Source organism: Urocitellus parryii, chromosome 5, assembly GCF_045843805.1.
Source record: "Urocitellus parryii isolate mUroPar1 chromosome 5, mUroPar1.hap1, whole genome shotgun sequence".
Classification (NCBI taxonomy): Eukaryota; Metazoa; Chordata; class Mammalia; order Rodentia; family Sciuridae; genus Urocitellus; species Urocitellus parryii.
Window position 1 is genome coordinate 106,584,331 of NC_135535.1, and position 13,080 is coordinate 106,597,410.

Below are 13,080 nucleotides of genomic sequence, written 5' to 3' on the forward strand. Positions count from 1 at the left end.
AAAATAAACCAATTGTAGTTTCTTTGAGATCCCATCAAAATGAACTAATATTTGTTGTGATATGTTGGCTGAACTATGCTCCTCACTTTCTGCCATGGAGGTAAATGGAATACCGATGGGGCAGGCCATTATCATGCTGGACAGTCTGTTTACAAACATGGGGGCATAGAAAAAGTCAAAGTTACCACAAGCCCTTTCTTCAGTGATTCGTGGACCAAACTAGTGGACACTCACTATCCAGAGACCTCATGCCCACAGGGGCATGACAACTGTCCTAGCCATAATGAATCCCTGGAATGCCTGGGAGAAGAGCTGTAAGCAATCAAACCACTGAGTTCAACCTTGGAGATGGGGCACAAGAATGGAACGAATCACCAGATGTGATCTCTGGGCTCTCGGACCTGGCTTCCCTGTGAAACCATATGAGACTGGAATCATTCTACTTCACATAGAGAAGGACCTTGTATTAATAAAGCCTCTAGTTCCTTCTCTGCCACTATCTCAGCATGTTTGTGGCAGACAGTCCTCCTTGCTGAGACTGTAGGTGCTCACTTCTTCCACCGAGTCACTGTGGTGGGGTGACCCAGAGATTCTGAATTATGATCAATTCATATTTTATAATCCCAGCACAGATTAGACCCTATAATAAGACCCTTCTAGAGCTGGCCCCCAGTTATAACACTCTGAGAGCTTGCTGAGCAATGTGACTTATTCCTTCTCTAAAGCTCTCTTGTTATAAGAAGTCCCTGTTAAAACAATTCCCAAAATTTGATCTAAAGCTTGTAAGAACCATATGTTTCTCCCACAGGTAAGAAGACTGGAGTTGAAGTTGTAAATTGTTTTGTACTTTTCTCTGGGCTGCCTTAATGTTTCTCCATATCATTAACATAACTTGTCATTTCTTAATTGGTTCCCAGTTTTCTTTTTCTTTCTCTTCTCAGAATACTGTTTCCCCTGTGTTCCCTGACTCTTTTTACTCACAGAGTCACACAAAGGGTATTTTTATTGTGATATTAGTTTCCTCATCAAGAACTCCTGACAAGGAAGTCAAAGCACAGATTAGGTATATTTGGGGGAACAAGTAACATTCTATGATTGAGCTATGTCAATATCTGACATCATATATTCAGGGAGGTTGCCTAATCTACCTTAAGTAAGCTCAATTTTCAAATTAAGTATCCATATTTGAACTACTAAGTCTATAGTCTCTAGTGAAATATATTGCATTAACTCATTTGTCTTATGATCCATTCATTTTTCAGTCTTAATACCTGTATAATTAAATTATATTTTTTCCTGGATTCATGGCTCTCACCTAAGACTTCTGATGATCTCATCCCCATTTCCTACTCCATCCCCTGTGCTCTCTCTCATCCTTTCAAATCTCAGGCCATGGGTACTCACATGTATGTGCTTTATAAGAAACCAATTCAGATACTTCCTATTACAGTAATTCCTTAGAAATCATTCAGAAAAGACACTTTGAGCTACTGAAAATAGGAATCTTGGCATTTCTCAAATTGTTTTGTCACATCATATGCACAACTCACTCTATCAATAACAAGTTTTACTCTGATAAGATCTACATAATAACTGCTAACTGAGACTACTTACTTGATTATGTTGTTTAATTCCATTTCTTATTTTTTCACAATTCTCCCAAATGTTATGAAAGAAACTTAGACTTAGCTTTTGCCCTAGTATAATGCATGATTCCATGCCTTATTCAGCAAGCTCTGCATTCTGAATATTGATCTGCCAACTGCTTGGTAGGGGGAGGGAATACCACAGGACAAGAATACTCTTCTCCTTCTCTTTGTAATTACAACCATTGACATGAATCTTTCTCCTCAGAGACTCCACAGCTCCGCCTGGCGAATGGTGGCAGTCGCTGTGCAGGCAGAGTGGAGATCCTTCACCAGCATTTCTGGGGCACTGTCTGTCATAACAACTGGGACCTGAAAGATGCAAATGTAGTATGCAGACAAATGGGCTGTGGAGCAGCCTTCAATGCCTTGCTCTATGCACAATTTGGAGAGGGATCAGGGCCCATATGGCTGATGGACCTGGCGTGCACAGGAGAGGAGGCCTACTTGTGGAATTGCCCTGCCCTGGTCTGGAGAAAGAACAACTGTGAGCACTCTAAAGATGCAGGAGTCATCTGCTCGGGTATGGTCAGTGCATTCTCCACTAAGAGAATGGAAAGAGAGTGTCTGATCCTTTGGGGAATGGAAGATGAATTGTCCAGAGGAGACTAGGAGATCCTTCCCTGAATCAGTGAATTCAGGGATAGCAGTGGATGATGGGCTTCATTTATTAGTGTCATGTAAATCTCTAATAGTGTCCTTTTTCTTCTCAACTCTCTTACTTGACAAGAGTTGTTTTGTACAGTATTTAAAACTAAAATCAATCTTCACAATTTTGTTTCTATAATTTAGTACTTTTAGGATTACATTTAAATTAGCACACACACTCTGTTTGCAGCACTTTTCAAAGAACAGACAAGAATGAGGCCATTCTTCTTTCAGTTGAATTGAGTGCTTGTATATGTATAGTCAGAGATATTTTTGCACTGGGTTCATAGGTATGAAGGCACAGGAATTGAACACATCATAGGGGAATTTATGGATCATTGGAAAGTTGCAATTCTTCTTTCTCAATTAAGACATCAGAATTCTTAGTTCATTGGTAGGAAGGGCCAGAAAACTGTGAATGAACTGCTGTGAGTCACAGGTTCTCCTATGATAGATTCTCTCCACATTTCTATATAAACTCATTTTGGGAAGATAATTTAACACCGTGCTGTCAGATCAATGTTGGAAGCAATAAAATATTAATGCATATTTATTATGATAAGAGATTATGTAGTTTAAGACTCAGATCAAGATGGTTACTCAGTGACCTTCCACAAATATGCCACACAAACAGATACTCACACACCAAACAGTTTGATAGGGGAAAATAAGCCAGGTGTATGAAAAGAAACCAGGTGAGTCCTGCTTTTATGATAATAATAAGAAAACACACATTGAAGGAAAGAGGAAATAAGAGTTGCCCTTTCCCTTAATATAGCAGCCCAGAATGGAGGAAGATGCATTCAACTCGGGGAATGGAAAGGTAATTGAATCCACACCTTATACTTGAAACTCAGGTCTAGGGGGGTGTCCAGTAGAGTCTTTCAATACATGTCCACATGCCAGTAACCTCAGACTGATACTTGGAACTGTGTCCAGTTGAGCAGCAAAGAGACTGTCACCACTACCACTTCTCCAACCTGTCTTGATAGAAGGAAAATCAAGACTCCATTTCCTAAGGAGCAGGATGTAAGAGCCGAAATAGAATTTTATCTTGGAGCTCAGTGCCAGGCCCACTATGGTGATACTCAGCATTCAGTAGGAATTAGAGTTCTTAAATGTAGAACTGACCTCATAGAGAGAGCAAGACTGGTGTGCTGGTGAGACAGACTCAAGAAGAGCCTGTGGCTGGTTACAGGAGTCTTGGTCCATATGTCCTGTTGCAGTAATTCACTTGCAGGTCAGCATGGGAAAACAAAGAAGAAGAAGAAGCAGAGCAAGCAAAGCAGCAGCAGAAAAAAAGTCCTTTATTGTGTATAAGCAATCTTTTTATAGTATTGTGAACAAAGAAGGCAGCCTTCCAACATCAATAAATCAGGTCTTTCAGCTAATTAAACATAGCGCACAGAAGTTTTACTTTCTAATCAGAAGTGACCCGCTTCTCATGGCTAATCTACTTTTGACCTGGAGTATGCTGAGCTCTGCTCTTTGTTTAGAACAGATAAAAATTTTTCTCAGCGCCCTCCTAGCCCATTTGGCAGAACATCCCGTTTGCAGGCAAGTTCTCCCAAGGTCAGCAAACACCTCGCTTTCAAGCATGGCTGTTGTTACCTATCTAAACCTTGAAGAAGCCTCTCGTTTGCGAGCAGACTCTCCCAGGGACAGCAAACATCTCGTTTTCAAGCATGTCCGCTGTTACTTTATCTAAACCTTGAAGGAGCCCCTCGTTTTCGAGCAAGCCCTCCCAAGGACAGCAGACACCTCGTTTGCAAGCATGTCCGCTGTTGCCTTTCTATATCTTGACAGAATATCCTGTTTGCAGGCAAACTCCATCAAGGACAGTAATAGTAACGCAGTCACATCTGATTCTCTACAATGTCCACTTCAACAGTAGGCAGAGTTCCCTCCCCAGTTCTGGGTTGACTTGGCAAGCTGTGGCCTCAGTGTGTGACATAGCATTGCAGCATTGGTAGACACAGGACTACCCTCCTCATTCCTTCCCAGAGCCTCAGGAAGCACACTATACAGAGATTTAAGTCTCTGTGGGGGGTGAAAAGTTAGTTGAGGACCCAAATTTGACCTGGACCCTTGAACTCTTATCTTTACATATTATAATACAGCTCTCAAAGTTGAAAGATAAAGAGGCTTAAGGAATCAAGAGAAAAGAAACAACACCAAAGTTTTCCTAATTCCCCTGACAGTGAACTTTCCAACAGGAAACATGTAGACCAGAAGTGAGTGCCATGAGATTTTCATAAAATTGAAGGAAAAAATCTGTCAATCAAAAATACAGAACACAGCAAAGCTGCCCTTTACAAATAAAAAAAATACAAAGACATTATCAGACAGCCTCCCAAAAAGTTACAATATAATACAGAAACCCACTGCTGAGCATATATTCAAATGAAATGAAATCAGGATGTTGAAGAGACCTCTGTACTCCCATGTTTATGGCAGTACTACTGACAATAGCTATGAAATGGAAATAACCTAAGTGTTCATCAACTAATAAATGGATAAATTGTAGTACATTTACATAATGGAATTCTCTTTAGCTGAAAAAAGGAAAACAGGAATGAAATATTTTCATTGCTGCAGCATGCGTGGACTTGAAGATCATTAAATTTAGTGAAATAAGTCAGGCAAAGAAAGACAAGAGTCTCTTAAAATCTCACTATATGTTAAATCTGAAAGATTTGACCTCATAAAAGTTACAAGTTTAGATTAGAATTATGATTACCATAGGCTGGAAAGTGTAGGGGTTAGAAATGGAAGACTATAGATTGATCAATTAATTATAAGTTTTACTTAGATAGGAACAAGAAGTTCTGGTGCACCATTACACAATAGGGTGAGTATAGATAACAATAAGAAACTTTATTGCAAAAAGCAAGAAGAGAGTGTATTGGAACTTTTCACAGTAGGAAATGAAAAATGTTTGAGGAAATAAGATAATACAGTATAAACATGCATCCAGTAATAGATTTACTATTTATGTTTTGGGTATCAGTTGAAATAAATTTAATTTAAATGAAAAAAGGAAAAATTAATGAACATGTTATTCTCTTGAGAAAAGATTCCTTGCTGACTTTCTTCAGTGTGTAAAATTTCTACTATATTACAATTTCACACCTATAACTAGATGCCTACCCAAAGATCTGAACCCACACTTGAAATCACTTCCTGATCAGCTTCAATAGCTGTATAATGGATTCTTCAAACTGTCTACTATCAACAAAAAAACCCCTTAAACACAACACAAAAAATAAATAAAAAACATTCTCAAGCTTCTGGATAACTTCTGTTCCTACTTCTATTGAGTTTTTTCATTCATTAGCAAATGTTGTATTATTATCTGTGAATTGACAGTTTCAGAATATAAAAGAGTGAAAAATTAATACCATCTTTTTCTACACTGAGCTCACATTCAATGAATAGATATCTGTCACAGAAAGTATTGCAAATGACACAGATACCTTTATAATATAAAGAATAATATGTCCATTTAAATATGTCCATTTAAAATAAATAATATGTCCATTTAAAAGAAAATGCAAATGACACAGATACCTTTATAATATAAAGAATAATATGTCCATTTAAAAGAAAATGCATATTACACACATACACACACACACACACACACACACATAGATTCATTTCTGGGACACACATATATACATGTATGTATACGTGTGTAGGGCAGTGCATGCATTCATTTTTTGAGTCAGTAATTTAGAACAGACTTTACAAATTTCTCCTCATAAATTTGTCTTCAGACACTTGATCAGAGAATTCACATTCTGGCACCATCTGTTGAATCCACTCCTCACATCCAACCTTGGAAAATGAAAAGAATCATAGCATTACCTGTGACTTCTAACTTCCTGCTTCTACTGCATGACACTTCGTGTTGTTTGTTTTTTCTCCCATAGGATTTGTGCATCTGGTTGGAGGGCACAGATCTTGCTCTGGACAAGTGGAAGTGAATTCTGGAGGAGAGTGGATTCCAATATCTGGTGGGAATTCCACATTAGCCACAGCCCAGGTCATCTGTGCAGAGCTGGGGTGTGGCAAGGCTGCATCTGTCCTGGGGAACCTGCCCTTCAGAGAGTCTGGTGAACAGGTCTGGGCTGAAGAGTTCCAGTGTGAGGGACAGGAGCCTGGCCTCTGGTTCTGCCCCAGAGTACCCTGTTCTGGAGGAAGTTGTCCCCACAGAGGCGCTGTGCAAGTTGTTTGCTCAGGTGAGACTCATAACAGGATGTTAACCTTCCTATGCACTCTATGGGGGGGGGGTAACAAAAATGTGGGATGTTGCTAAAATCCTGTCTTCTACCAGGATACACAGAAGTTCGGCTCATGAAAAATGGCAGCTCTCAGTGTGAGGGTCAAGTGGAGATGAAGACCTCTGGAGGCTGGAGAACACTCTGTGCCTCCCACTGGAATATGGCCAATGCCAATGTAGTTTGCCGTCAGCTGGGCTGTGGAGTCGCCATCTCCACCCCAAAGGGAGCATACTTTGTGGAAGGAGGAGATGAGATCTGGAGAGACCGATTTCACTGCTCAGGGTCTGAGTCCTTCTTATGGAATTGCCCTGTGAGTGCCCTGGGTGTTCCTGCCTGTGCCCATGGAAACACAGCCTCTGTGGTCTGCTCAGGTAAGAGAGGTCAGGGCTGACTGGTACTAGAGTGACATGTCTCTAAGAGCAGACAATGTGGAGAGCTGACTTCAAAAATGAAACATTCTGTGGTAATTATGATTCTTCTCAATGATCATTCATCTTTCCAGCCCTGTAAAGGGGTTAAGAGGAATAGTTTTAAGTAAGCATTATTATTTATTGAAGTTCATAGAGGAGAATGTATAACAGTGAATGGTAGCTCTGTCAAGTTCCTGGACCATCACAGAGCATCAGCAGCTCCCAGGAGTCACCTGCACATTTCTCTAGTCACTGTGCCCTCCTCCCCCTGAAAGAAGACCACTCTAACTTCAGCTGTCAAAGAAAGTTTTGTCAGCTTTTGATCTTTATGTAAAATCATGTAGTATGTCCTTTTATAGTGTCTACTTTGATTCAACATAATCTTTAGAACTCACCCATCTTTTTTATTTTTAGTCAAGCCTCATTTAGTCTTATTGCTATAGAGTTTTTTGCCAAATAACCACAGAATTATGTATTGATCCATTCAAATGATGTAGAGATCTCAGTTGTTTGCATTTTTTGAGTACCCAAATAATGATCATACAAATTACCATGTCAATATTTTTAGTGCAAATATGTATATGTTGGTATATGGTTTTTAATCCTTGTCCTTTTATATTCACTCTTTTAGTACAGTGTTCTTTCTGGAGTCAAATTCTTGTAGAACTTTGCTATCATAAGATCATAAAAGTATTCTCCAAGAGTCCCTTATATATGTTTAGTTACATTTTTTTACATATAATTGCACAACTTTTTGGGAGTCGGTATTTTATATAGTGTGTATGGTATGAAAAAAAGTTTCACATTATCATTTGGACGTCCCATTGACTCAGAATCATTAGTGAAAGGCCTTTTACCCATTGCTGTATCACCTTTGAAAGATGCAGGGTGCAGATATTTCTGACTCTTGCTCTATAATCTGTTCTCTTCCTTTTTATTATTTTTGATGCTTGTAGCCAAGCACAACTCCTTAATTATTGTAACTTTATAGATGTCTGATTAACCTTTTAAAGTAACTTCTCCAATTGTGTTGTTTTTTTCTTGTCTAGTACATTGATCATCTTTGATCTTATGCATTTCACATGCATTTTACAATTTGATATATTTAATTCAATAATAGTACGATGGTATTTAGATGGAGATTGGATTTGACCTAAACATCAATATAGAGGTAACTGACTTTCAAGGTATATCTCTAATTTCTCTCAGATTATATATAACTTTTACTAGGTATACTCTTGATATTTTATGTTTTTGATGCTATTTTATGTGTTTGTAGTAGTGAAATGTCCTAGGAGTTAATTCTATTAGTGTTTTAGTCAGCTTTTTTGTGCTGTGACTAAAAGGCTTGACAAGAACAATTTTAGGAGAAAAAGTTTATTTTGAAGCTCAAGGTTTCAGAGATCTTAGTTCATAGATAGCCTACTCCATTCCTTGTGCCTCAAGGTAAAGCAGAATATCATGGTGGAAGAGTGTAGCAGGAGAAAGCAGGTCAGTAGATGGCCACCAAGAAGCAGAAATCAGAGAACTCTGCTCAACAAGGGCAAAATATAATATGCAAAGAGATATCCACGGGGACCCATCTCATCCAGCCACACCCTAACCACCTACACAGCCCAGTTAATACTATCAGAGGATTAATGTGCTGATTAGGTCACTTTTAAACTTTCTTTCATTGTCTCACACATAAGCTTTTGGGGGACACCCAGTATTTAAAGTTTATATAAATAAACCCAATATCTACTCCAGCTTCACTTTCTTATGGCTTTGTTTTTCTTTTTTCTCTTTATTTTATTTTTTTGATAATTTGAGAATCTGTATAAGCTTCAAAGATAGTATAAAATTTCCAGGTAACCCTAACCCAGATTTCCCAAAATGCTATTATTTTCCTATATTCTCTCCTCCTTCCACCATATTTATCCCTGAATATACAAAATATTTCTGAGTGATTAGTTAAGAGTAGGGGACAAGATGATATGTCCCATTACTCTTAAAATATTATCAAGACTATTTACATAACTACAGTGTCATTGCCAAATTCCATAAACTAACCTGTTGGCTTCCACATATGATAGAGAATATGTGGTACTTCTCTTCTGTCTCTGGGTTTTTTAACTTAACATAATGTCTTGCAATTCCATCCATTTTGATGCAAATGGCAGGACTCCATTCTTATGGCTATATTCGTACCACAATTTCTTTATGAATTTCTCTTGCAGTGGGTACCTGATTCCATACTGTACCTATTGTGAATACTGCCACAATAAACACGGGAATGTAGGACTGATGTTTCACAGTAAATGTAATTGTCCTAGTTGCTATTGCTTTATCATGAATACCTCTCCCCGCTCCCACCAAAAAAAATAGTGATGCAAATAAAAAAACTACATTTCATTTTGCTCATTCCAGATTCATAAATTTGGCAAGGGCTGTTGAAAGTTGCCTCTTGTGAGGTTGAAGTTGGATCTCATCTGGAGCTGAGGTCATTGAAGACTTGACCAAGCTGGGAATCCAGGATAGTTCATTCACATGACTGGTAGCTTGAAGTTCACCTGAGGCTGCTGACAGAACCACCTGTATATGCTCTCTCCCACATGATAGTTTCTACAGAGTAGATTTCCCATTAGGCAAATATCCTAATAAGTCAAGAGGAAGAGACATGACTTTCTAAGCTAGGCCCCTAAGTCAAATCACGCTGATTTCACCACATTCTTTTACTTATAGAAAATTCACTTTTGTCAGTGCAGACTAGAGGGAAAGAGGAGTGGACTGCACAGGTCAATGGATAGAGTGTCACAGATTTTGTGGGTATTTTTATAAACTACAGTTGTGTTAAATATCGTACTTTGAGAATTTTCTAATTTATGCTTTTGCACTATAAATCATGGCCTCAATACCTAAAACTTGTAGACTATATCAGAATGTTAGGTTTTCAAACCATGACTCTTAGTATCCTATTATATTTCCTATGTTTTTGTCCTCCTGTTCTTCACTTTGAATTTTCCCATGTTATTCCAATTACTATTTCTATTTTGTGCTAACCTTCAATGTTGTTAGGCTCATCCTCTGGTTTCTTATTTTTAGATATTGATTTTTATTGGTTCTTTTTAGTTATACATGACTCTCAAAACTTTAGTAGATTATGTTATCATTTTCTACCAAAATGCACATCATTTCATTTAATTTATAAAATTTAATAATGACTATTTGAATTACCTATAAGGAAACATCAATACCACTCTGTGAAAATCTCTTTTTTTCTCTTTTGTCCACTTTGTTTTCTATATAATCTCTTTATATGTGTGGGACTTTTTGATTTAATGTATTTTTCCATATACATTATTATATGGAAAAAATTATATGGATAATGTATATGGAAAAAAATAACCCTACAAAACTTCAGAAAGGATTTTATTTTGCTTCTTCAATGCACTGTATTTAGGGTAGACCGCCTTAATTAAATTAATTGATAATTAAAATGGCATCATCCCTAGGACAAAAATTCATTTAGTTCACAAAATATGATACAAAATTCCCGGTTGTTTAACATGATTCTTCCTCTTTGGTGCAACTTAAATTTTACTTGTGTACTCCCAGGGAAATCCAGCAAATGTGATGAGATTTTCAGAGTCTCACCTACTACCTTTGAATAGTCAAATGCCTCCAGGGGAAAATAGCTGATACTAGTTTTTATTTTTCTCTGAACTTGACTCCAAAGTCATGCTTCCCTGAGAGTTATACAATGCTCTCAAATGGCCCTGATATATTCACACTTTCCTAAAGTCATTTCTAGCACTTGGCTTAAAATAGAAGAGTATGTCATAAGCAGAAGCAGAAATCTTAAATAGACGATCAACTCTGACAACAGGAAATTACTGATTTTGTCCTACAGCTTTCAGATGCCATCACTAGATTATTATGCACTTTAATTTAGTTTCCTATTCTGTAGGAAACCAGGCCCAGCAACTGCCCCAGTGCAAAGACTCTTGGTCAGACCCAGCAGGCTCTGCAGCCTCAGAGGGCCACACTGCCAACTGTTCAGGTGAGCAAGGCCCTCAGCACAGGAGCCTTCCCATTCCCTGTGTAAATGCCTACTGACATGACCCTGTCTCTCCTCAGACAGCAGACAGCTCCGCCTGGTGGATGGGGGCAGTCGCTATGCAGGGAGAGTGGAGATCCTGCAGCAGGGCTCCTGGGGATCCATCTGTGATGACAACTGGGACCTGAGTGATGCCCATGTGGTGTGTAGACAGCTGGGCTGTGGAGTGGCCCTGGAGGCCACCATCTCTGCTCACTTTGGAGAGGGATCAGGGCCCATCTGGCTGGATGAGCTGAACTGCACAGGAGAGGAGACCCATGTGTGGCAGTGTCCTTCCCAGGGCTGGGGGCAACACAACTGCAGTCACAAGGAGGATGCTGGGGTCATCTGCTCAGGTTTGTGCTGCACACTGTGCACAGGTGGGGGAGGGCAGGGCAGGGTCTGCAGAATGGTGTCTGAGCCCTCGGGCAGAGGTCAAGTTAGGGCAGAAGGGAAGGAAAGTTCCTGTCCTTCCAGCAAAGAAGATGAGGTGCTTTCATTTCCTGCTGCAGCAGCTGAGCTTCTGTTCCTTCCTACTCAGCACTGTCTCCTGACACTCTTCATGTAAAGCAGTCACCACTCTTCTGTGACCTATGGGTGCAACATCCTGACCCACTGAGTTAGTTTTATATTTCTGCTGTACCAAGGTACCATAGAATGAGTGACTCAAAACAACATATTTATCATCTTTTAGGGTGTAACTTAGAAGAGTGACCTGAGTCTGTCTGGGCTATAAACAAGGTGTTAGGAGGCTGTAACAGCTGAAGCTCTGAGAAGATTCATTTCCTTCCTTTTGTAGCTTATAGAAGTTGCCCTGAATTACTTCTTTCATGGCTCCTTTCTTTGAACCAACAATTTTGCAACACTCCTACCATCACTCCATGTTCACATCTTCCTGATGAGATACAGAAGACTTATCTGCTTTTGATGATACAGGTCTAAGGATATGATTAGATTGGGCTTGCCTATTAATCCAACATGATCCAGGATAATCCATGCAAGGATCTTTCCTTAATTGTATTTAAAAGCACTTTGGCAATAAGGTAAAATATTCATGCCCTCCCAAGATCAGGGAGTGGATCTCCACTATTCTGCCCCCTCTCTGCTCACTCTCCTGCAGAGCCCCCAGATCAGTGTACCTTTCTGTTCATCTGCTAATATTACATTGTTGTAGAAACAGAAAGAGAGGTACAAGTTAATAAAACAGTTTAAAGGGACAAAATTTTCAGTCTTCCATCCAGTGGGCATTTCCAGGACAGTTAGCAATGAGCACTCACTACTTAGGAAAAAAGAAAAAACAGCAATTAGAGTTGAATGCTAACTGAGCCACATTTTCCTCCTCTTGCTTTCAGAGTTCCTGGCCCTCAGGATGGTGAGCGAGGACCAGGAGTGTGCTGGGTGGCTGGAGGTTTTCTACAACAACACCTGGGGCAGTGTCTGCCACAGCCCCATGGAACCTGTGACCTTGTCGGTGATCTGCAGACAGCTTGCCTGTGGGGACAATGGGATCCTGGATTTCTTGGTTCCTTCCAGGGAAGGTTCTAGACCACGCTGGGTAGATGGAATCCACTGTCGGGAAACTGATACCTCTCTCTGGCAGTGTCCTTCTGACCCCTGGAAACACCAATCTTGCTCTCCAGAGGAGGAAGCTCATATCACATGTACAGGTGATCTACTGTCTATTTCTATGTGTTTGTCCTATGTGTTTCTGTAGTTATCTGCTAACTCCACTTGATTATTATAAAGTTAGTGCAACTGTGATGTGTGCTTGTTGATATATTCTCTGCATGCCAAATCTATTAGTGAGATGAGATATTAAGATACCATTAGTATTGTATGGAAGTTTGTTTTTTCCATTATGTCCTATAAGTGTTTTTTGTGTGAAATTTTGTATTCTTTTCTTTGGTGCATATTAATTTGTAACTATTATATCTCTGAATGGTTTATTCTCTTTACTAATATGCAGTAACCTTCTAAGTCTCTTCGGACTGATTCTGAAGTGTATTTTTCAT

The 13,080-nt window shown here is 39.3% G+C and overlaps 1 protein-coding gene across 1 annotated transcript; it reads left to right on the forward strand.

Moving 5' to 3' along the window:
* Window positions 1-115: 115 nt before the first annotated feature.
* Window positions 116-12,782, forward strand: LOC144255029 (antigen WC1.1-like). The gene is made up of 6 exons (XM_077799082.1): window positions 116-143; window positions 1,855-2,169; window positions 6,230-6,538; window positions 6,634-6,951; window positions 10,940-11,032; window positions 12,421-12,782. Exons 1-6 carry the CDS (start codon window positions 116-118, stop codon window positions 12,780-12,782), a joined length of 1,425 nt encoding a protein of 474 aa, XP_077655208.1.
* The last annotated feature ends 298 nt before the right edge of the window (window positions 12,783-13,080 follow it).